Raw genomic sequence first — 25,124 nt, forward strand, 5'->3', positions numbered from 1 at the left:
GGAAACTAACAACAGACTAATGTTTCCATCAGAGTTACATTTTGGCATGTAAACTGCATTTGAAGCAATCTGAGGTGTGGTAGGATGGGGTGGGATGAGTGGGTGCATTAGAGGTAGGAGGAGCGGCTAACAAGTGGACAGCAGTCAGTCCTCCAGCAGCAGCACTCAGTCGCACTCTGCACCTCCTGCACTAAGGAGTCCCTTTTCAGTAGTTGAAGGAAGCTTCGCGTTTTCATGGAGGGCTGGATCACCTGTGGACTTTGGCTAATCGCCTTTCTCTCTAGCTGTGGGTTGCTCTCGGCTTTCAACTTGGACACCGACAATGTCCAGCGGAAGACCGGAGACCCCGGGAGCCTGTTCGGCTTCTCTCTCGCCATGCACCGGCAGCTCCTTCCGCAGGAAAAGAGGATGTAAGTGTCAGAGTTTTGCTTTTAAAGGATAAAATGTCCGGAGGCTGTTAATTGAATTGTTTTCTTTTTCTTGAAAGAACCTTGGAAACACACCTCAGTGTGTTTAAAATGAACTCCAGTATACATATAATTAAATTATTACTGCACAATACACACTTTAGACGGCTGGAAGAAAAAAAAAATCCGCCTAAAACTACTTTTGAGAGCCGCAGACCGCAAGTGAGTTACCTCAGCAGCACCGCAAGTAGGCCAGTACGTGATCAGGTCAGGTCAGGTTTGTTAGGTACGAAACATTTTCACCAACAGCTTCTTCTTCTTCTTCTTTAGGCCACACGAGCTCTTATAAGTTTAACTCGAGGCCCGTCTTGCTTGTTAATATTTCCTTCTTCCAGGTTACTTATTTGTGAGTTTTTATTGGAACTCCAAGGCAACTTTTTGTTCACGTGCACGCGGCGCACGTTCACATCTTTCCTTTCTTGTTGACTTCAACCGGGACCCAGCCTTGGCTTTTTTGGGGGGGCAAAACATCTCAGTGAATCACTGCTGGTATTTTCTTGGGCACTGTTTCAGAGGGGACTGTCACCCTGCATAAAGAACAAGTGCCATCAAGTGGTCACTGATTGGAACAACCTGATTATAAACTGACCTAAGAGCAGATAACTAAGACTTTTTTACCCCTCTGGCAGACTGAAAGTTCATGTCCTGCTTTATTTTAAACTGCACGGTAGTCTCAGCAATTCTTAGTAATTCATTGACATTTAATTTACATTTAATTTACAAAGACATTTCTCAATCACATCTAACCAGGTGGATTAACTGACACTTCACTTTTATATCTGCCTTGATTCTAATACGAATGAAGATGTTACATATTACCAGCATTAATGTACTTCCTAGCTTTAGATTACTGCTATACACTGTTGTGCTAGAAGGTAGTTAAACAGACAACCAGGTTACACATGGAAATCTGCCCTGTCGGAAAAAAGCGTCTGTGTTAGAATTTGTGTCTCTTCTGTGGCTACTTACATGTACTTACATGCTTCAGGCAACACTATATGGTTTGGCAATTTCAGTCATGCGATATGTTGTTCAGGTTGTATTATGTAATCTAGAGTATCCGAGTGAAAGTTGTCACATTTTAACTTTTAACTGTACATTACCAGCGGTGCAGACAGCATAAGTGCCTCCAGTAGAGACTAAGATGTAATCATGGGAATAATATGTGTAAAGTGCATCTATTAACTGGCTTTTTCCACACAAAAAATCAATACTCAGGCATTCCTATGTTTTGCGTAGATAAAGTATAATTATGGTTTAAGTTGAGTTAACTTGTATTTGCTAAATTATTAACCCGAACCTCACAACACCACAGGCTGCAAGATTTCCTGCACTGTACGCCCAGCAGTGATTAAAACCCCTAGGTTTTATACCTTCTCCACAGCTGTTAAATACACAGTTTAAACTTTACACACTCCTGCTACTGCTGCACCTTCACACACACACAGTGCCAGTTTCTGTCTTGGCTCCAGGCTAAATGAAAGACACATGGTGATCTGCACGAGACTGAAGCTATAAGCTATCACAAAGTCAGCTTCAGGTTAAATACAAGAAAACAGAAAAGTCTGTTAAAAAAAGGGAAAAAAATACTTGTATGTAGGAATAATGTAGAATGAACTTTTAGTGGAGGCGTCAGATGCTGCAGTGTTGGATGCTCAGGTAGTTCTAACTATTTTTCGACTGCTTTGTGAGAGGGAAAAGAAAACCTTTGAAGCAAAACCATAAATTAAAATATGCTGACTTCTAACTATCAGGTGCACGTGTTGTGATATGTGTGTGTGTGTGTTGGAGTATAAAGCCATGTCTGTTTTTTGCAAGTAGCTGTTAGAGAAGTGTGTGCTCACTGTGGATGCTGTATCTGTGTGTCTGCACTTGCATTCGTGTCCCGACAGTGGATGTGTGTGCACATGTGAGTGCCTGTTTGGTGGGTTTTAATGGTGCTGATGCACGCTGTGGCTGAGCAGTGAGGCGTTGCCTTGTTGTCAGTCATTTGGAAAACTGTCAGAGAGCTCAGTGTGCTGCTTGCTTTATACATTCCTGACCTGGGGCGAGAGAGAGAGAGAGAGAGAGAGAGAGAGAGAGAGAGATAGATAGATAGATAGATAGATAGATAGATAGATAGATAGATAGATAGATTGATTGATTGATTTTGTCAAAGTTCAATAATATCCATTCCAGAAAAATGTTTGCTAATGTGTTTTTAGTGTGTCTGTACCTGTGTACCTCCATGTTTGTCTCCTCTGGGTGTGCACTATTAGTCATAGTTCTTTGCAAGCCATGCATGCCAACTTGTATTCAGACTTATTTATTTCACAGTGTTTGTGCCCTACAGGTATCAGTGTTGCAAGTTCCTGCAGGAGAGGGCAGGACCTGAATATGCATGTGCGCACACATCTGTATGTGTGTATGTGTGTAGCATTCCATGCTTCTTCATAATTGCCAGATGGAGCTGTCTGTATAATAAAGTCAAGAGGGAAAGCACAAAATACATAAGTGGAGAGACGAGGGAGAAGGAGGAGACCAAGTGAGAGTTTAGGGTATTTTAAGAGGTCGGATCGAGTGTGAGAAATGTGTGGGAGAAAGTAAATGCATATGTGTGTGTATTTCTGTGGGATTTGTGAAATAATATGACTCTGGAGAGATGGAAACATGTAACAAGAAGAGTAAAGAATTTAGAAACAGGCTGTGAGTTTCAGTAGTTTCAGTGATATTGTCAGTATCTTGCTGTCAGTGTCTTTTTAATACCAAATCAACTCAGTGTATTAGTGTATGTGGGCTGTGTATTGCGTAAAGAACAGATATGAGAGCCAGATTCCCCTGAGGATAGTTTTGGTTATCCAACATCAAAGAGAAAGGAGGGGAAGCTGAAGAAAAGAAAGAGGTAATGGCTGGAAGAACGCTGAGAGGAACACAAATCAGGTGTACATCTGGGCACCAAATACAAGCATTTTTCAACCAGTAAGATTCAGTGAACTCGATGCTGGCAGAAAGATGGAGAGAGAAGTTGGGCAACATGTCATGAACCTCTGTATCTGAAGGCCGTTTGGAAGTAAATGCCTGTAGTTGATAGGGTGCCACTGACTGTTACTAGGCAACGGGTTGTGTCTTAAGCCGGCAGCCAGTTCACTGCTGTAAAAAGAAAAAGAAAAGGAAAAGACACACCTCTCTCAATGGGACGTCTCTCCAGTGGCTTTTCTAAACTATCTGTTGCGATACACAGGACGAGCTGATCTGTGTGTTCAACTGCTGCCTCTATGTGTGCGACCGTCAATGTACAGCTGGACCCAAACACACACACACTCTCTCTTTTTAGTTGTCTTAGTTCTTCCTGTGGTCTACGTCGTACATCGGGCCTTCCTCCCCTGGTGGTAAATGATTAGATTAACAGCCGGGTCACTGTCAGCGAAGCCGCACATCAGCTGTATCACACTTCCTGACACATCGTGTCATGTGACAAAAAGGTTTTAATGTGCAGCAATAAAAATAATTCATATTCTTTGCTAAATGTTTTTGTGTTTTAGAAATTGTGCAGTAGACTAACGTCACTTTCAGCTCCCAACAAACCCATTATTGTTAGTTGGATTTACTCCAAAGAAAATCAGCTGATTGAGTATATATATATATAGAGAGAGAGAGAGAGAGAGAGAGGGATTTTTTTAAAATCTCCTATTCATTGTTATTACTTCATGTGTCCCAGAGGATACTGGGAGCGGATATGCATCCACTGGAATTCACTGTTAGCCACCGGTTCTCTCTTTGAGGTGATGACTCACTAAAATTGGGCTCATTGCAAGAATTTTAGTGTGAAAACACGTTTTCTGTTTTTTGCATACTGAGCTTGGAGCTGGAGAGTTGACTCCAGACTTTGTGGTATGAACCGTCAAGTGTCATTCACGTCCCCTTATAATTTAAAAAAGGCTGGATGGGACACTTAATGGGTGGATAACAGCAAAAATTATAGTGTTCTGTTTTCTGAAACAAGGCCAAACCAATCCAGCGGTTGAAACAGGATAAACAAAGTGTACTTGTCCGTTGTGCAAAGGGAGCCTACTGAAGAGACATTTACTCCAAATGTACGTGACTATTTGGACATCTGTCTGCCATTTTTTGTATGCCATAAACAGTTGTGATCACCCATCACCCTTGCTGGAGTTAGTATTCATCATGATTTATACTGCCTCAGTAAGCTGGCTGTTTAGTTTGACATCTACCATTTTCGGTGTTGGCAGCGGGTCTGTACAGCTGATGTGATGCTTTCATAAAGCCTCAGCTTTTTACTCTGCTATATGTTTCAGGATGGTGTTTGTATCTGAGGATGCTTTGCATTTCAGCTAAAATGGCTTTTCTTTATTTTATCTGTGGATGACAGTTTGCCGGACGACCTTAACTCTGAAGGTCAGCGATCAGACCAAGCAAGCTGGATAAAGACGGATCATTGTACTGGCAGTGCTTTACTCTGTCTCCCGTGAAAACCTGTGCAGAGTTTAATTTCAAAGGATGACATTGTTGACTTGATTCACTTTGTAGGAAACCCTGAGATCCGGAGGCCCATCATCGATGGCTGGGTGTGGCATTTGCCCTTTTTTTGGACCACAAAGGCAGAGTCTGTGTATATGTGTGTGTGCAATAATCCTCAGCAGGCGACCTGAAAGGATTCTTTGACTCAGTTTGACTGTTGACTGTGAGGACATGGAACATCAGTTTTGTGGCGGATGTGCATATGTGTTTGTGAGTCTGTGTGTGTGTGAATATCAGTGGAATGTGTGATCATTTTATGTGCAAGTGAAAGAAATGCCAGATTGTTCCTCATGCTAATAAATGTATGTCAGAACAGAGTAACAATGAGCGTTTGATTGTGGTGCGTATGGACCCGATTCATACATGCATCTGTTGCAGGCTGCTGGTTGGTGCCCCGAGAGCAAAAGCTTTGAGAGGTCAAAAATCTGCCGTGACAGGAGGGCTCTACAATTGTGACATGAGCTCCACAACCAGTGACTGCAGCAGGGTTATCTTTGATAATGATGGTGAGACATTAGCTGACATTTGAGCATTTTTTCTTAATATGAATTTGGTCATTTCAAAGATTAAGTCGAGTTCCAATGTCTTCTCTGTGCCTATTTTTATCCCTGTGTAGAGAATAAGGACATAGAGGACAAAGAAAACCAGTGGATGGGAGTGACAGTCAAAAGTCAGGGACCAGGAGGCCAGGTTGTGGTAAGGTTTTTCTTTTGTATCTGAACACAAATTTAATTTAAACTCATTATTACTATTTAGTTGTTCAAACAGATGGTTATTAATGTAACAACAAATTGATATTGTCAAAAAAATAACCGTTGTCGCTCCAACAAAGCACACCTTAGTCTCATTCACTGCACTTAACTGTGTCTGCTTCCCCTGGCAGACCTGTGCTCATCGCTACCAGCGCCGGGCCAATGTGGGCTCACTGTTGTTGGAATCTCGTGACATAATTGGCCGCTGCTACGTGCTGAGTCAGTCATTAAAAATCAACACATTTGAGAATGGAGAAGGAGGTGCATGGTATTTTTGTGACCAGAGGAACAGAGGCCACGAGATGTTTGGTTCCTGCCAGCAGGGCCTCTCTGCTACATTCGACAAGGACTACCACTACATCATCTTTGGGGCTCCTGGAGCTTACAACTGGAAAGGTAGTGTGCATGCATATGTTTACTGTGAAATGTAATAAATCTACTTTGTATGAATTTTTTTCCAGCTATCAGAATAGAGGAATGTGCTTGTGAGGATTATTTCAGTCAATACTTACAAGCCTCCCCTCCGCTTTCATCTTGAAGGTATAGTACGTGTGGAGCAGAAAAATGACTCTTTCATAGACATGGGCATCTTTGATGACGGTCCATATGAGGCAGGAGACGAGAACGAAAAGAACCCTGACCTGGTCCCTGTTCCTGCCAGTAGCTACCTGGGTAAAAACTTTAACTTGACTGTGATTCCAGTCATTCGCTTTATACAGAGACACATTTTCTAGCACTTCATGGTTCTCTGATTATTTTAGGAATCGCTTCTTTGTCTCTTTGTGTCAGGCTTCTCCCTGGACTCAGGTAAACGTTTGACTAAGAAAGGCCAGCTAACAGTGGTGGCTGGAGCTCCCAGAGCTAACCACAGTGGAGCGGTGGTACTGCTAAAGACAGGTGGGGGCACAAGCAACATATTAGTTGAAGAGTTCTCACTAGAAGGCGAGGGGTTGGCTTCATCTTTTGGCTACGATCTTACGGTGCTGGACCTCAACAAGGATGGGTGAGTGATGCCGGATGATACAAACAGCAACCTGCAACTTCTGCACCGTCGCTGTTGCTACTGTGGCTTTACTCTAATGAATGTGCAATGCTGTTTTCTTTATTAGCTGGGAGGACATTGTGGTGGGGGCACCACAGTACTTTGAGAAGGATGGAGAAATTGGAGGAGCTGTCTACGTCTACATCAACAATGCTGGAAAGTGGAACAAAGTAACACCCACCAGAATAAATGGACCCTTGGACTCAATGTTTGGCCTGGCTGTAGAAAACCTGGGAGACATCAATCTGGATGGTTATGATGGTGAGCATGCAATAGTTCTGCATATACACGTATACTGTGGTCTGCTAGTCAGTCTTGACATCAGCAGAAATACATAACCACCCTGTTGTTGTTCTTCATGCCAGATTTTGCAGTGGGAGCTCCTTATGATGATAAGGGCATAGGGAAGGTTTACATCTACTATGGATCAGCTACAGGACAAATCTCTCCAAAAGCCTCACAGGTACACAATAAACACCTGATTTCTATCTTTCTACTCTCCTGTTATGCCTGTTAGTTGTGGCAGAAAAGTGCTGCCAAGCTGCCAAGTGCTCAACAAAGGGGAATAGTTATGTTACTTTTAATAAGTGCCCTGAAATGACACGTGCTTTGGCTTGGCATTATGAATTCGCTGACCCAAATTCACATTTTTATACCCAGATTTGAGCCGGCACTCTGGACTCCTCTGAGAAGTCATCAGGCATAACATTCAACCAATAAAACACGATTTTCTGTTCAGGAATTGAAGTAAATAACTATAATTTAGCATCTTAATTAGAATAATTAAAAAAAAAAAAGATAGCGTGCTTTTAGTATCTGGATGTAAATGCTGTACAATACGCGGCTTTGATGAAGGTATGTGTTCCTCCTCCGTCAGGTGCTGCCTGGTCCTTCAGGAGTGAAACTGTTTGGCTACTCTTTGGCGGGAAACATGGACTTGGATTACAACTCCTACCCTGACCTGGCTGTCGGATCCCTCTCAGACTCTGTCTTTGTCTACAAGTGCGTGAGCTGGCGCATGGATCACGTTGTGTTATCTCTCGTCGTGTTTACTTAAAAGCTCACCGAGTCGTCTCTTCACAGAGCCCGTCCGGTTATTGACATCCAGAAGAAAATCACAATCACACCAAAGGAAATTGACCTCCTCAAAAACAACTGTGAAAACAATAGCAAGTTCTGGTGCGTGTGCCCAATCTATTATTGAATTTCTAAATTTCTTCAACACTGAGCTGTAAAACTGTGCTCTGTCTGACTGTACATAAATTGGATTGTGTCCCCAGCTTGACTATTAAAGCGTGCTTCTCCTACTCTGCCAATCCTATGAGTTATGCTCCAAAACTGGGTAAGTTGAGGCACAATTTTTTTTTCCTCAGTTTACAACAATTTTCATTATTGCATTTTCTCCCCTTATTATCACAGCAATACTTCACTTTCACTTACACTGTATTTCTTTCTCTGTTGCATCCAGAGGTCAAATACACCCTTGCGGCAGACACTGAAAACAAGAAGAATAATCTTAAAACCAGGGCGGCCTTCATTAACTCCTCCCCTGGCAGTAGCCATGAATCCTCAGGGACCATCACTTTGGACAAGAAAGGAGTGGAACAGTGCATTGAACGACAACTTGCCTTGCAGGTATCGAAGGTTTTTGCATTCTCTCACGATCCAAGTTAACTGCCGGCGTCGCGTAATGCTTTGTTTATGTTGTTATACTTCAGGAAAATATTCGAGACAAGCTACGCGGGATCCCCATTGATGTGTCTGTGGAAATCATTGGTGGCAGACGTAAACGCAGACAGAGCTCAGGTCCTGGGCTGCAGCCGGTCCTGAATGCTGAAGCGTCAAAGCCAACTCGATCAGTGGTGTGTGTGTGCATCTTATTCAGTTTCTGTGATGTCTCCTCCTATTCTGTATTATTTCTTAAATGTGAAAATGTTGTTTGCAGGTGGAGTTCATGAAGACCGGTTGTGGGTCTGACAATGTGTGTCGGAGCAATCTGAAGATGGAATATAACTATGGCCACTGGAACGATGAAAAATTCATTCCGTTACCAAAGTAAGATTATAAAAACACTTTTCTTTCTCTCGTTTTCTTCTTTTTTAAAACTTGATTTAAAATGCTCATCCTGAGATGCGTTCACCACACTGTTTCCCGCACCGAGCTGTGAAAGATGTGCACACTTGTCATCAAACGGGCTCACGGTTTGTGTGTGTTTGAAGGGAGAATGGTGTGCCGGTGCTCTCACTCAGTAACCAGAAGGAAATCGCCTTGGAGGTCAGCGTTAGCAATGCAGGTGGGGATGATGCGTACGAAGCCTCCATGATCGCTTCTTTTCCTAGCTCCTTAACCTACTCTGCAACCCGCTTGCCTAATAAAGTAAGTGTGTCTGATACTCTGTCTCTCACATACACAGACACCCACTTTAGTTCTGATTTGGACTTATTATTGATTTCAGGTAAACTGCCAAGCCAATAGAAATGGTTCTCTGGTCGATTGTGATCTTGGAAATCCCTTCGAAAAGGGAGAAATGGTGAGCGAAAAATCACAGTTTGGCACCATCTAATTCCCCTCCACATATATAAATATTAACACTTAATAAAATAATAATAATAGCACGGAATAAAATATGGATCTCTGTATGGTTATAGACCACCTTCTACATTATTTTGGGTACAGCTGGCATATCTTTCAACACCTCTGAAGTAGAGGTTAATCTTCAACTGGAAACGTAAGTACATCTGAGCTTGTAATCCTGCAGCCCCAACTGCTAAATAACACTGGTTGCACCTGCAAATGCAATAGCTGCACTACTGGAATATAACAAACTTAGTTTATGTATGTTAGAATAAAATTTGTAGTTTGATATCTGTGTAAATATTGTTTCAACAGGACTAGCGTCCAGCAATTAGCACCGGTCAAAGCAAAGGCAAAGGTGGCCATTGAGTTACAGCTCTCTGTGTCAGGGTAAGAAACACACGCATATACATAAATGTGCAGGAAACACATAGATGTGCACCGACTCATGCTGGCTACTGTGTATTTTTTCTCTTTGCAGACAAGCCACGCCATCTCAGGTCTACTTTACGGGAGATGTCAAAGGCGAGACGGCCATTAAAACTGAAAGTGACATTGGCAGTGCCATCACACATCACTTCAGAGTGAGTACAGGAAAAGCAACTAGATCGTTCATTTATTTTCCTGAATTTATCGTTAATCCAACAATTTTGTGTTCCGAACGGGGCGAGTAAGAACATTTCAACTTAAATTGTACTACTTCCTGTTTTTACAGATAATCAACTTGGGAAGGCGTTTGACTGATTTCGGGACCGCCACTCTCGACATTGACTGGCCAAAGGAGACAGCGGATGGGAAGTGGCTGCTTTACCTGATGAAAATCAGCACCACGGGAGTGGATCAGATAGAGTGCACACCTAAAAGTGAGATTAATCCTCTTAAAAAGGTAAAACGCCACGTTAATGTGTCATCACCATCCTCCCATGAAAGAATTTATAAATGTATTTTATTTTGACAAGATGTTGAGTTAATGCCAATAAACTAAATACATTTCTTTTCTTATTTCAGGAAGAAGATAACACAAGGATGAGGAGAGAAGTCTCAGGCACCAAGGAGAGTGATGAGGGCACTATTTCCCGCTTAATTGATAGCAAGAAATCAAAAACTCTGGTAATGCAACCTTTTGTTTGTTCTAGACTATTACATTATTTTATGCACCTTTCGGCCAGCTAAATGGGCATTTGGCAGTAACTTTGTACTCCCTTGTCAACAGTCTTGTGACGATGGGGCAAAATGTGTGAAGATAAGGTGCCCTCTGCGGGGCCTGGACAGTAATGCAGCCATCATTCTTCACTCTCGCCTCTGGAATAGCACCTTCATCGAGGTAAGTGGTTGTACTCAGTTGTTATCTCTGGATTTGAAAAAAGGAAACCCCAAATGTTTTTCAATGGCAACAGTGTAATCTATATTTGTTATTTAATCTCAAAAATAACAGTTGTATCAACCCATGTTATCATAATTCAACTTTTATTGTTGACCTCAAGACTGCAGTTTTTTACTAAAGGGCCCAAACCATCACACCACCAGCTGACTGACAGTGTTACAGTGTTAACTGTCAATATTACATCCCCCAATAAGTTCACAGTCTTCCAGCTGTTACTGACTTAATGTGGGAGGTTTTTTTCCCTGCTGGTGGAAATTTAGAAATAAAGAAATAACATATGGGTTTCAGGGGTTAAAGCATCTTTATTGGCATGAATCTCTACTTTTGTATTTCCTTTGATTTGATTCACCTTTTCTTTAAACAGGATTATTCCAAGTTACATCATGTGGAGGTGATAGTCAACGCTGCTCTGCACCTTGATAACATAAAGAACACCGTTCTGATGAACGCTAATACACAGGTAATTGAACATAGCGGCAGATTTTACACAGTTCTGTGCACTCTCTAAACATAAAGCCTGAGCTTTTGTACAGTATACAGAGAACACTATGACATCACGTTTTGCCACTTCGCTGTGTTCCCTAGGCGAGACTGACGGCCTTCCCAGAGAGGCGTGAGGCTCGGTATGGGGGAGTGCCATGGTGGATCATCGTGCTGTCCATCCTGTTCGGGCTACTGTTGCTGGCCCTGCTGGCTTTCCTTCTTTGGAAGGTAGGGCTAGAGGAGAACAGACCCTATCCCAGTAGTCCTACGTTTTACTGATAAAGCCTTCAGGCTTAAATCTGTGAACGTCTAGCAGTCTGTGAAGCACCTTGTACAGAACAACTGTCACTATTTATTATAGCGATTGCACATATTTTCTAATAATTTGCCTCTCCTCAGTGTGGAGTCTTTGGGAAAAAGAATAAAGCGGACCCGTCAGACAAAGAGAGACTGACACCAAATGCATAAAAAAAAAGAGAAAGAGGGTAAAATTACCCAGCCTATCATGACTGAGTGAAACCTTTTTTGTCTTGCTCCTCCTTGCTGCAAAAGTGCTGCTTTCTGGTACCAGGCAGGCTGTGGGCAATTCTCACACTGTGATGTGCCATTTAAGAAAACAAAAACAAAGTGTGTATTACTACATGCATGGCCAGGGGAGGTGATGGCTGATAAGCAACGACTGTTTCTTAAAGCTCTAAGGAGGACTCGGGGTAACTTCTGCATCTCTTTGATTTCATCCCCTTTTCTGTCTCCAGTTTGTTTTCTTGCTATTACACCTGCGCTCACACGGTCTGAAGGTTTCTTTCACTCTACATTTAAAAATGGGGGACACTGAACACCTTTTCTTCCTGTATAGAGGAGCGCAGATGGCTCATCTACGCCTCTTACGGGATTAATTGCATTTTGGCACCTGTGAAAGAGACCGATGACAAACATCTCAAACCGCTTGGCTTTCTCTGAACGTCTTTAAACGGCCTCGTTCTCAAACCGAATACTGAGTTTTGTTTTCCTTCTTTTCTCTGCAGTGTGGCTTTTTTAAACGTGCCAAATATGAAGATAAGGTTCCCAGTTACAACGCAGTTCGGATCAAACGGGAGGAGAGGGCGATAAATCCTGGAAATGCTAACTGGGAAAACCTGGAAAAGAAACCCTGGATGACAACCTGGCATGACAATGAACACTATTCTTAACAGTCAATGACACCACAGATTTACCGTCGCTTACGGATGAACTCCAGTTTCATAAATTTCCTGCTGCCTTGCATTTGTACAGTGAGGACTGTAAATAATCAAATGTGTTAAAAAAAAGAAAAAAAATACGGGATGAAACATTATGCTTCAGGGGCTGATTTGATGTTTATTAAGTCTTCATGAATCACTGGAAGGAGATGCGCTGTGTGGGAGATGGTCCAGCACCACAATCATCGGAGCTTCGGTGCTTGTGTTGTGGAAATTCAGTGTTGGGGTTAAAATGTTTCTGAATGTATTGCACAATTTTTGTACGTTTTGGAAAAGTTCGTATTTATTCTCACAAGGAGTTTCTTCTGTTACACGCTCTACAGACCAAAGAATCATGCAGTGCATACAAGTGACTTCTTTTTCCTTTTTTAAAAACTAAAGCTGTATTAGCTTCCCATATTTTTTTTTTTTAAATCTACCACACATCTGCCTTTTAAGTGCCTCCGACTGACAGATACTGCAGTTTCTCTACAGTTCGAGAACTTGGGCTGTAAATATCCACTGTACAATTCATCTTTTAAAATTACTACATTGTAACAAAATAGGAGAAGCCCGACAGCAAACAAATAAACTTTTTTTTTTCTAAATATCCGTGTTCCTTGGGTGTGATTACACTGAATGAGCATTAGCAACAACAAGATGCTGAAAGCATTATTTATTAAGACATAAAAAACCCAACATGTACAGCAAATACTTGAGTGCTTAAATCAGCACTTCATTAAATATTAAAATAAGGATAAATTATGACTCAAGTTTAAAATAAAAGCATACTGTAATACAGTTAATTCACACTTAAAGGAATACCTAGCAGACAAGTGCTGTGGCTTTGAACCTTAGTGCTGATTTGAAGACTAATGGTCTCATTCTTAAAGTCTACGGATGTGTTCAGTCGATCTAGACGTTTCTATTAGTTCAGTAGAAGTAAGTGCATTTCTGATTGCGAGAGACCGCAAACACACACTCATGCTGGTGGTGTACATCTCATTTCATCTCCGTCTTTCCTTCACAAGAGCGACTCCGTTCTTACAGTTTTTCCACTGCGTCTTTCGTCTTTCAGGGGCTTCCCCTCGCTCATCATCCTCGACTTCTCTTTGCCGTCGCTGTCCACGTTTTCTTTATCCTTTTCCTCCTTTAGCCTCTTCGCTCCTCTCCTCTGGTCCTTCTCCTCTCTCTTCCTCATTTCCTTGAGCTTTTTCTTCAGGGCAGAGCGGTCGCTTTGACTGCACACGCCCAAAGCCTGATAACAAAAGTGTGTGTTTAAATGGGGGACTAGTGGATTTGGTACGCATGCAGTTTTGGACCTCACACAGGAGACCGACTTCACATTTAACAAGAAGCAAGTTTAAAATTTGTTAGTATAAAACCTCAATCACTTGGACTACTTGGTATCAAGGCTACTCTGTTGTGATTACTAAGAAACACTGCAACCAGCATGAAGAGCAGAGGTTTAGTCACCTTGTCCACAATAAATCGTCCTATATAGTTACACCACAACACAAAACATTTGGTTCCTGCCCCCAACAGCAGTAGCTCATCTGCTCACCTTGAGTTTCTCACTGTCCATGTTGAGAAGCTGTGTCCCATCCACACCGCTGGCGGCAAACTCTGATGTGTATTTATCCATGTTCATAGCGATTAACCACAGACACACCTGCTGGTTGTTCCACTCCAAGACAGGTCGACTTTGCCACTGATTGTTGTTGTTCGTGGGAACTGGGTCATCGTCCAAAGTCTGACGGGCATGAGAGAATATAGCAGGAGAAGGAAGCTATGATTAAAGAGATTAAAGAGCCTGTGTGTGAAAGCTGGACAGAGAAGGCCCAGGGGGGGAGGAAGCGAAGAGTGAAGAAAAGAAAGGGAAGGATAGACTCACCTCAGTGGAAGAAAAGGTGCAAGTGTGAGAGTGTCCAGAGAGGGAGTGATCAGACACATGACCCACCATACTGGAACAGCCCACTGGAGAGCCAATACTCTGGAACCAACAGAAATGAAACTGGGGTGCCTACGTAGTTCATTATCTACTGCATATGTACAAAAGCATGCGAGCCAATTTGAAATGGGGTTTTGTTTGTATGAGATTGCTCTACGTCAGGAAGCTGAGGCAGGAAGAAGGGGCCATGCTGAGAAGGTTGTGGGTTCATTTTCTTACCTGCTGTCTTCTCCCTGAGGTGGTCAGGTACGGCAAACTGCTGCTGGATACAGACCGAAGTCTCTCCCGCCTACTCTCCCCTTCCTCTTCCCTTTCTCTTCCTCTCTCGCCGAACCAAGGAAATGGCAGGCAAGAGGGCATGGAGGTGACAGAGCCTGATGGAGAGACTTCAGCGGGCTCATCCAACAGGTCATCACTGGATGCCCTGGAAAAGAGCAGTTATGCCCTCATTAAAAACGTATGCACATTTTTCATCTTTGTCAAGAGCAGTAGTGTTCAAAACAGATGTTAGGTTCACATCTTTAAAAACATTCTTCCCCCCCCCACCCATATTAGTGTCACCACACCTGTTGCTCACAGACGTCCTGCTGCGTTTTTCGCTTCTTCTTTTGCTGAGAGACTTGCGAAGGCCACTAAAAGAAATATTAAAGCAGCTTTAAAGAGTAAATACAAGAAAAAAATACCACCAGCAAAATTTCACTCCACATTCAGTATGTTTGGCAAAACCATCAGAACTCTGAGGCTGAAGAGCAATTTAAGGCTTTAAATTTAGAAAGTGTGAGCCAAAATAAAGAGCCGCCACCTGAAGTCGGGAAATTTCCTTTTGGATTTTCTAGAGGTGGAGGATTTGGTCGGTGAGGACGGGGTGGTATCCGTGATGTAGATTGGAGGGGTGAAGACTGAGTTGTTTGCAGCTTGAGGACTGAAGGCTGGGAACGATGAGGTGCTGGACATGTCGCTTCTACTGGTTCGGATCGCTGTGGGTGCAGACAGTGACCGTCCCTCTTGTCCTTTCTGGGCCCCTTCTTCCTGTAGTGAGAGAAGACATGATCACAGCTAGAAACTACATCTCTTCCACCCCCCTCTTCCACCCCCCCGTTTCATTAAAAAAAAAAAAAATTTAAATAAAGAAAACAAAACTGTTCCTTACCCCTTTTCTGAAGCTCTCTCTGAGTTTGTCTCGTGAAGGCGGATGGCGCTTGGATTTCTGGGCTAGCTGAGCCCTGGCTTTGTGAGCGCTGGAGTCTAAACGGCTGGTATTAGGAACTGGAATCGACCAGTCTGTGCCTGAGACAAATGCATAAAAGCCTATTTAAATTAAATAATAATTTTCCATACTGAAGTTGCATTAGACAACTCAAAAAGCTTTGAGTTCCTCCGCTTCTGAAGCTAGAAAAATAAAAAATATATAATTTATCATCAGTAATATGTAGAGCCAGCTGCCGAGTCAAACAGACATGCAAAGACACTTCACTGTCACCAAAACTGATGCTTACCGGTGTTTGAAGTGTCAGTTGAGTGGCTCTTTCTCTCAGATACTGGCTCTTTTCCCTCTAGCTGTGTAATCTGTGATACACAGTGAGAAACAATGACTACAGAGAAATGTCAGGATCAGGTAAATAAATCCTCAAAGCACTGAAAAGCCTCCCCTCACCTGGATTTGAAGCTTTTCAATCGTCTCTCTGTGCTGCCTCTCCTTCTCCTCCATTTCTCTCCTCAAATCTGCCTCCCTTTTCTCCCCCTCTTCCTCTCTTAAAAAACACATTAAGTCACATGTAAGACACCTTGGTGCAGTTTTACTAACTTGCACAGCCTGCTCACCAGTAACACTTTTAGGGAGTTAACAGGATTTCATGAGTACCTGCTCTGGTATTCTCTGACCAGTCTCTTGGCCTTATTGTATTTGATCTCCAGGCTTTCTGATTGGCTCTGGGCATCAGCCAGTCGCTGGCTTACAACTCTGCACAGGGTCTGGGCCTCTTGCCAATACCTGATAAACAGAGTGGGATTCATTAGCACCTTATCAAGCCACATCATAATCTTCATTGTATTTATCAACAGTCTCCAATTGCAGCCTTTAATCTTCATGCCTGCTCCGGTAAAATGCTTTTCTATTCCATACGCTCTAGAAAAATATCACAAAAAATGGGACAACGCATTGAAGCTGCTCAACCGTACTTCTCTAGTTTGTCTGCTTTGTCCTCTCCATCCTCCACTCTTTGCTCCAAGTCAGCCTTCTGGCTCTCCCAACAGGCCTGCTGCTCCTCCCAAGCCTTTAACTAAGAAACAGACAAAACTATATCTTTATGCAATGCAAGCATGTCATGTGCACAAGAGGAAAAAAATATCTTCCCAAAAAAGGGCCTTCATGTTGGTAAATCATATGCATCAAGACACATTTGTTGGAGAAACGACACACTTCCTCTTGCTTTATTTGTGCCATCAAAGCTGTTGAAGTAGTCAAAACTCAACACAGAAGAAAGAAGAAAGATTTCTTTCAGAAAGGCTTTCACCAACCCAGTTATGTCACAGTGGTGATTACTTCAAGTCAAAGGCAGAAAAAGCAGGGCTTGACGAAGAGTGCTGGAAAGCAGCATGTCCTAATAACTCCACTCTGTGCCGTCTCATACACAGTTAAATGGGTCAGATGCTTCCAAATTTGGATGCGAAGGTAGTGTATTGAAGTGAGTACAGTCATTGGTTTGCGAGTGAGAGACTGAGAGCCTCAACCTCAACTGAGTGACCTACCTGTTCTTTAGTGTGCTCAAGTTGGGTTGCTTTGCTTCTTAGTTTGGACTGAAGCTGTAAGCACATTAAAGAGCAAATTCATGAATAAACCTGGACATATTAACAATTACAGGAAAGGACGCAGACTTTCAGCTTTTCTTTTAGTTTTAGAATATGAATCCAAGCTAAAACGTCTGGTTGAACACAGAGTACCTGCTGGTATTTGAGGCAGAGCTGGTAGTTGTCTAGACCCGAAAGAGCGGACACATCCTCCTCTTCGCAGTCGTCATCCTCTGCCTCCTCTTCATCAAACACCAAGCCCTTCTCTGATATGCTGCAATCATTGTCCTCCACTCCTCTGCCATCTCTTTCTCTCTTCATATAGACACACACGCACAGTTAAATTGAACAGAAATAGTTAAAACAAGCCAACCTCCCCCACTTCTACAAGATTACACACCTTTTTGCTTTTATCCATTTCCAGGCTTTCATTTATCAGTCGCGCCACCTCGCTCACCACCCCCTCCTTCTCTCGGCCAATCAAAAACCTGCAGGAAAAAAAACAAAAAAAATCCCCAGAAATCAATCACAGGTGTGATCAATCACTCCATCTCACCACACACCTGTGCAGATTGTGTTAAATTGTGTGTTTTACAGCAGACATTCTGGATGCTTTTTTAATTTGCAGACTTATGGCAGATCTTTCAAACACTAAAGTGCACCTGAGAGAGACGAGGAAACACTGATGTATACTTTGTCTTTCATCAGCTGGTGTGACATATTATCACTGCACCCCTACAAGTCATAAGCGGTGATGTTTATGAAGCAGGATTTGCCATTTGGCAGCCGTGCCCCCTTGCTTCTCACTTTCTCATCCTCACTAGGAGGAGCTATCCCACTTTTCAGGTGTCACCAATAACATTAATGATGGCATGAGAACTAATGGCAGTCAGCAAACACAGATAACAAGTGCAAAAGTACAAAGGCGACCCCTGAACTAAGGCAGCCGACTGGACACTGATTCGTCATTATTATTTACTACCGGGTTCTTCCTGCTGTGGCGTATCAAAATGTATTCTGAGTGTTGGTGGTACGCTGTCATCGTACGCTAGTATAGCTGCAGGCGCTGACTGTTTTTAAACACGCTCTAAATGTCGGTGCATTTACAGACACTCAGATTATCCAAAAATGTTGGATGCGATTTATAAATGTTGCTTCAAAGTTTATATCAGAAGAAAAACCCCAAAACATTGTGGTGTGCAAAGACAGACCACATGTGGGTGTCATGAAGAGGAAATAATGAGCTGATGTGTTCATTTCTGGCATTTAAAGATTTGTCAGATGGCACCCAAAACCTACAATATGAGGTGCTCAAGTGTTTATTATAAAACAAGTAAATTTAAAAAATGTATCTATTAGTGTTTTTCATTATGGTCTGAAGGGCTGACAGACAATCCTGCACACTATGGCAGACTTAAGAAACTCTTAGACAGTACTGTGAAGAATATATTATGTGTTAACCGAATTAAACTACAAATATAATATCACCCTTATGATAAAATACTAAAAATATCTGAGAAGACTTTATTTATAGCACTAACATTGTTTCATCTTTATATAACTTTTAAACATCTTAGGAGGCCCTGTCACTTATCTTTGCACATTATTTTTAAAGTGGCATATCAAAGAAGTTCACAAACACACTTTTATATACTGTTTACCAAAAAAAGTCCGCATGCTTTGTTATTCGTCTAAGGCAGCGGTCCCCAAACTTTGTTGCGCCACGGACCGGTTTAATGTCAGACAATATTTTCACGGACCGGCCTTTAAGGTGTCGCGGATAAATACAGCAAAGTAAAATGATACAACCAAGACAAAAACTGTGGTATTTTGTAAATATAATAATAAAAGCAAATTCACTGTGTAATTGTGTAACTTTAGCAGCGTCCTCCTGAAATGCGCCAACAACATTGAGAGTAACGTCCTCCTCTCTGCCCCTTAGTGCTCTCGGGTCGCTATGGTAAATATTTCTTTCAAAATAAGACACACAACTACAACACGGGAAAAGACCCAGGGAAACCAAGTTAACGATAAAACCCCTGAAAACCATAAATTTCACATCTTAGTCTCAACTCTTGCGGCCCAGTACCAAACGCCCCACGGACCAGTACCGGTCCATGGCCCGGGGGTTGGGGACCGCTGGTGTAAGGTAACAGCAAAAATACACAAAGCTGTTCAACATAACAAGAATCAGGACGTGTCACAGACAAGAAAACTTGCTGTGTGATAACTTACTTGACGAGACCCGATGTGTTCTTAAGGACTGTGGCTGCAAACAGCTGGGAGACTCCAACTAAACTCACTCCATCCACCTCCACTATCTGGTCATTCACCCGAATCCTTACAGAGATAAACACATACAGACTGAGGAGAGTATCTACCTTTATCTTGGTTTTATTCAGAGAAAAAAAAAATAAAGACACTAAAGCTAACCTTCCGTCCTTCTGGGTTGCTCCTCCTTCAGTGATTGTCTTGACAAAGATGCCGAGTTTTTCCAGTCCCTGGTCAGCACCTACACCCATCCCAATGATGCTGATGCCGAGTCCATCTTCACCTGGAGGGTGTGGGGAAAAAAAAGGTAGTGAAGACATTAGGAATTTATCCTTACATTAACTATATTAACTGCTAAAAATCATTAGACGTTTAACAATCAGAGGAGAGAGGAAAAACAGATGCTCATACAAACCCTTTTTTATCTCCACTGGAAAAACATCCATCCTTTCCACTCTCTTCTCTAGCTCAAACTCAGCCGAAGCAGACACTGGGTCAATATCTTCATTGTGTCTGTCATACTCTGCATTAGAATAGGTGTTGTACACCTGAAACACACCATTCAACATGCAATTAAGGCCTCAACTTAGATTAACATTGATGGCAATTTTAGGCTAAATGAAAATGCCTGTTTTTTGAGAGGTTTTTTTACATTCTTATCTGGTGCATATGTTCACCGTGGGCTGACTAGAAAGAGAACCATCTGCAGCTATTGACACAACAAGACCTTGTTTATACAGACAAATGTGGTTAGTGCGAGAGTCAGCATCAGATCGAGTAAATGCAAAGACTTGAGCAAACTGTACCAACAATTACAGGATTGCAAAATATCTAAGCGTACACACACACAACTTCCATGTGACATTTACTGATGCCACACTGACCACTGCTACAGTAGTTTGTTATAAATCGATCCAGATTAATGTTGCGGGATCTTTTTCCGGTGTAAAGGCAGCTCTGAGCCGAGCGCTGACAGAGGGAAGCGTGTGGCATCTTGTCTTTCCTCCTCCTGTAATGGATTAGAAACACTGCTTTGGGCTAACACCTCGCTTACTCAGATTCAAATAGCAGCTGGAACGGACAGTCACACAAATCTACGACAAAAGAGCTTCTTAAGTGCATGACTTTACAGACCTTGCAGCTTTCAATAAAATGAGCAATGGTAGCTTAAAGCCTGCAAACCCTTAAAGTTTGCATTATTTTTCACAAAGGTTTCCCTACCTTGATTGGTGCCGAGCAGAACCTGACCTTCCTCTCGGCAGATCCATCCTCATTCTCCTCGTCGGAAAGTTCAGGCACACCGGGAATTTCCTCATACTCCAACAAAAGCTGGTTTTCCAACTCTTGTCTTGGTGGAGTGGAAAGCTCTGGATGGGACTGGGATTCCTGATCATATGCAAAAGCCTTGTTCTCAATGCCACTGATTAATGCATCTTCTTTTTGGGCCTCCTTGCCGCCTCCTGCTTCAGTGTTTCCATCACTACCTCCTCTTAATGCTACATGCTTGACCTCCTCAGTGGCAAACTCCGCTTGCAGCTCAGGTGTTCTGCCTTCTTCCTTCCTACTTTTCTCTTCTTTCCCATTTTCCTTTTCTTGACTTTGTCTACATTCCTCCACTCCACCTTTGCCCTTTCCCACAGCCTTGTTGTAAACTTCCTTCTCTTGCACGATGACCTTTTCCTTCCCACCAACACTTTCTTCTACCACTGCATCAGTCATTTTTTCCCTGTTGCCTCCTTCTTCTGTTGACTTCTCCTCAGCCCGTGCTACGAACTCTCTGTTCTGCTCCTCCCTTCGACCCTCCCATTGTTCACTCACCTGCAGATACTTGTCTCTTCCAACTTCCCTGCCATTCTCCGTTCCTCCTTTCTCTTTCATGCTCCCTGACAGCTCCTTCTGGTGGTCTCCTGATGAAATGATTGGTCCAACATTTCGTACTTGTAATACCACCCTGTTTTCCAATTTGTCAGGTCCTGGTGTTTCCACACTAGGCTCCTCAAACACATCATCCACTGAGGACTCTTCACCTGGAGCTATACTAATATATGTCACTTGATCCTTAATCCAGCATTTATTCTCTTTCCACTCCTTCCCTTCTTCATTCTCATCACTTTCTGATGACTCATTTTTTATGCTGACCAACTCTGCCCGAAGCGTCTCCTCAGGGGTCAAGCAGGGGTTAAGACAGGATGCTTCTCCCTCTGTTTGTGATACTTTGATTTGATCGTCTTTGTCAAAATAGTTGTAATTGTTGGATGCATCACCAGGAATATCTGAGACGGGGGATTTAGGGCACCTTGTCAGTGAAGATGGTGTAGAAGGCTTCAGCAAGGAAACATTTATGATATGGTTCATGGATTTGTCTTTATCTAAGCCATCCTCTTCTGTGTTCCTCCTTTTCCCATTTCCCTCTTCCACCTTTTCTACATTGTTGACTTCTACTTTCCCATCTTCCATTCCCTTGCTTCCCCTGGCAATCAGGGATTTTGAAACCTGACCTCCACCACCTCCAACTTCCATCATCTTGCTCTCAAACAATCTTCGAGTTACAGAGAACTTCTGTGCCAGAGCAGCTCGGTCAATATCTGTAATTTCCTCCGCTCTGCATGGTTTATCTTTCAGGGAGGATTCTGGGATAGAAATATTTGTTGTTACAGTGCTCAGAGCAGATGAGGAACTGATGACTGAACACCTGGATCCAGGAAAAGGTGAAGTCTGGAGCTGTATGCTAGGATTTTGGGGAGAAATAAGCACCGTGGAGCCAGAACTTGGCACTGGGCCACTATCTTGTTTCAACTGCTGGCTGTCCATTTGAAGAAAGATGTTATCTCTGATTTTGGTCCCCCTGGTGCTGTGGATTCTACCTCTGCAACCTGTGCTACCACTGGTGCTGGTGCAGGACATTAGGGGCTCTGACAGGCTGGACTCCAGCTTGTTAGGGTGCACAGCAGAGCGCTGGGCAGCAGCAGTTTTGGTCCCTGGCTGTAAACTGGTCCCAGTGTCGAATGAGCATTTGATAGCATGGAAATCAGATTTGTAAGTTATCCTGTGAGGGGAGGCACTTCGGCCTTTGCTCTCTGTCCGCATCATTGGATAATTTGGAGGTTCTCTGGCTAAGAGAGAAACTGTGGACAATCTGAAGTAGATGCTTTTCGTAGCTAGACAAAGCACCTGGGGAAAGGCAAATGTTTGAAGACTTGCTGGTACAGTGAAATGGTTGCAATAAGGCAAGATATTCTTGACAAAAGCTGGTGGTTTACAAGTTTACTGCATTTGTGTGATGACAGCAAACATTAAAGGCAGGCTCTTGGTCTGGGAAGTTCATTGTCATAAGGTAGACTCCAGATTCTTCAATTCATTATCACCACCACAGTGAAAATCTCCTGAAAAGCACATTAAGAATAGCTCAGTAGGCGTACAGTGCAAACAAACATGAAATAAATAATACCTTTTTAGGTGCCTCAAAATCTATAAAGCATCGCTCTGTCCTTAAACCCTTGAATCAAAGAAGAAAACAAAACGCTAAGCCTCAGTTACTGACTGAGACAAACTACCCAGTGCCAGGATTAAGAGCAACACATTTTTAAAAAATACTCACTCTTTTATCGAAGAATTTCAATCGCCAGAACAGTTTAAAAGATAAAAACGTAGCATGTAGACGTTTTTGTATATCTACTTGACACAGGTATCCACAATTAGACTTGTTTGCGGTCCCTTCTAGGCAATCACAACATTTACGTTCACACGCCTTCGATCCTTTTTTTCGACAGGGCGTGTGAACGTAAGCATGCGCATTTTTGCACTTCTAATGTCAACGACAGTCTAAATCAGTTTATTTAGATTATTGTTTCCTTAATGTTTTAGGCAAAAAAAAAAATCCAATTACATAAATTAATTAGTCACATTAACTGAATCTGGGTTCAAGCCCGGGTCAGTTCAGCTTTCTTTTCATTGCAACCCTACACCCACCTTTCTGACAGCTTACTGCAAAAGCAGTGTTTTTCTTGGCACGAGACTTTTCCTCGGACTAACTGTGACTAACTAAAACTCTCTCGCAAAAATTAAATCGCAAATTTGTCGTTCAGAGCTCGGATTTCACGACGGCATGTGAAGGCAGCAAAGTTCACCAACCTGGCGAGTGTGCGCGCGCAGTTTAAAGGTCGCGGGCTCCAGCGCGTTAGGGCTCGTGGTCCAGCGGTTAGCTAAACTACAAGAAAGTAACTGGAATATTAAAGTAATAGCTCTTTCTCTAGACCGTCCCCGACAGTTTCGTCTTACCATAAAAGTGCTGCTGCTGTCAGTCGGTGCTGACGGCTCCCTTGCTGAGATAAATACAGACAGATGGCGACTCATGTCTCTAAATACTGTAAATGGATTATCCCCCTGTAATCCTGTGTAAACTACTCCAGTAACTGTGTAGCACTGACGGTGAGTGGGTACCAGTCCTCGGGCAAGTTAGCCTACATTTAAAGAGCCAGTTGTAACATCTGTGCCCTATAAAGTATTTATCTTCAGTGGAAAGTCTTATTTTGGTCACTAAAGCCTATTACAGTCCCATATTTAGTGGTGGTTGTTAACCATTGTGAGGCTAATAATGCCATCTGTTGTAATACCTGTTTTGTAGCTTTCCCCCATATTATTGCATAATGCTAAACATGGTAGTTCTCTCTTAAACTTCCACCAAGCATGCAGATCTGTGCTACATCCACTTACCTTCACCTGTTTCCTGCTTCTCAGCATCACTGCCAGGGTTGCTGTCTGTAGTAAAGAAAAATGTCACTAGCAGAGCCTCTATTGGGCTCAGAGGCAGGCTTGGTGTGAATATTCACCTGTGTGCATGATGCAGGTTGGTGCAGTCAGCCAGATCTCCCACTGTCTACCTGTGTGTGTGTGTGAGGCAAATGGGAGCAGTGATGCAGCACCTGTGCGTGCTCCTGCCTACCTATGTGTGTCTGTGTGATGCCAGTGGGTGAGTAGGTGCAGTACCTATGTCTGTCTGAGAGGTTGGCTTGTGTGGCAGATGGGCTGGACTGGATTTCAATGGACTGGACTGAACTGTGCAGAGTCGGAGAGTGGTTCTGCTTGCTATGACCTGGATCTGACAGGAGACTATTGTCCCAGGTGGCACTGGGACCTAGTTGATATAAATACTGGCCAATCACAAAAGCCTTCTTCTGAATGAGGCTAACCAAGAGAGGGAGGGAAAATGAAGGGAAGATGGAAATTGAGGGAGTGATGTCGCGGTGGGCGACAAAGTCAATTTTGAGAGGTAGAAAAGTGAGTGAGGCAGAGTAAATGAAGACAAAGAATGGAGGCAGAAAATCTAACCTGGAATGTGAGAAGCAGTAGAAATGTAAAAGACTGAAGAGTAGAGAAAACAGCAAATTGTAGGTATGATAGATGCTGTGAAGTGACAGCAAGCCCCCTCTGTTTTACTCAGCAGTATTTCGGATTGATCGCAAGTAAGATGAGAAATACAGAGCCCTGTTTGTGCTGATAGCTCTCAGGTCACCTTGACTTGTACAGGAGTTTCTGTCTTTCTCTCCTCAGATTGACATAAAAAAAGACGGTTACAATTTAGACACAATAATAGACCCGTCAGTACTTGTGCCAATACATAGGTTCTCTTTGCAGCAGTGCTATTGTGTTTGTGGGTTTGTGGACAGTACTACTGTTAG

At 42.8% G+C, this 25,124-nt stretch overlaps 2 protein-coding genes across 3 annotated transcripts; one reads left to right on the forward strand and one right to left on the reverse strand.

Moving 5' to 3' along the window:
- The first annotated feature begins 175 nt into the window (after window positions 1–175).
- On the forward strand, window positions 176–13,571 carry itga6b (integrin, alpha 6b). Of its 2 annotated transcripts, XM_063462910.1 has the most exons (26): window positions 176–410; window positions 5,364–5,491; window positions 5,602–5,681; window positions 5,869–6,133; window positions 6,278–6,409; window positions 6,527–6,740; window positions 6,847–7,040; window positions 7,145–7,242; window positions 7,657–7,781; window positions 7,863–7,958; window positions 8,060–8,121; window positions 8,248–8,414; window positions 8,498–8,641; window positions 8,725–8,834; window positions 8,999–9,155; window positions 9,235–9,309; window positions 9,428–9,507; window positions 9,669–9,743; window positions 9,835–9,937; window positions 10,069–10,239; window positions 10,362–10,463; window positions 10,567–10,677; window positions 11,102–11,197; window positions 11,323–11,448; window positions 11,620–11,705; window positions 12,246–12,348. In XM_063462910.1, the coding sequence occupies exons 1-25, from the start codon at window positions 235–237 to the stop codon at window positions 11,686–11,688; spliced, it is 3,156 nt and encodes a 1,051-aa protein (XP_063318980.1). In that variant the 5' UTR covers window positions 176–234; the 3' UTR covers window positions 11,689–11,705; window positions 12,246–12,348. The 2 variants fall into 2 exon arrangements, with proteins under 2 accessions (XP_063318980.1, XP_063318979.1); XM_063462909.2 differs by lacking the exon at window positions 11,620–11,705 and having other exon boundaries at window positions 12,246–13,571.
- Window positions 13,462–24,429, reverse strand: LOC134617607 (neurabin-1-like). Its single transcript, XM_063462908.2, has 19 exons — window positions 24,160–24,429; window positions 20,668–22,829; window positions 19,862–19,994; window positions 19,609–19,729; window positions 19,411–19,515; window positions 17,576–17,663; window positions 17,329–17,490; window positions 17,137–17,190; window positions 16,567–16,667; window positions 16,250–16,378; window positions 16,043–16,139; window positions 15,885–15,954; window positions 15,539–15,675; window positions 15,191–15,417; window positions 14,955–15,020; window positions 14,608–14,812; window positions 14,332–14,430; window positions 14,002–14,190; window positions 13,462–13,695 (listed from the first exon to the last, which is right to left on the reverse strand). The coding sequence occupies exons 2-19, from the start codon at window positions 22,534–22,536 to the stop codon at window positions 13,462–13,464; spliced, it is 4,086 nt and encodes a 1,361-aa protein (XP_063318978.1). The 5' UTR covers window positions 22,537–22,829; window positions 24,160–24,429.
- Window positions 24,430–25,124: the final 695 nt, after the last annotated feature.

This window comes from Pelmatolapia mariae, linkage group LG18 (assembly GCF_036321145.2).
Source record: "Pelmatolapia mariae isolate MD_Pm_ZW linkage group LG18, Pm_UMD_F_2, whole genome shotgun sequence".
Classification (NCBI taxonomy): domain Eukaryota; kingdom Metazoa; phylum Chordata; class Actinopteri; order Cichliformes; family Cichlidae; genus Pelmatolapia; species Pelmatolapia mariae.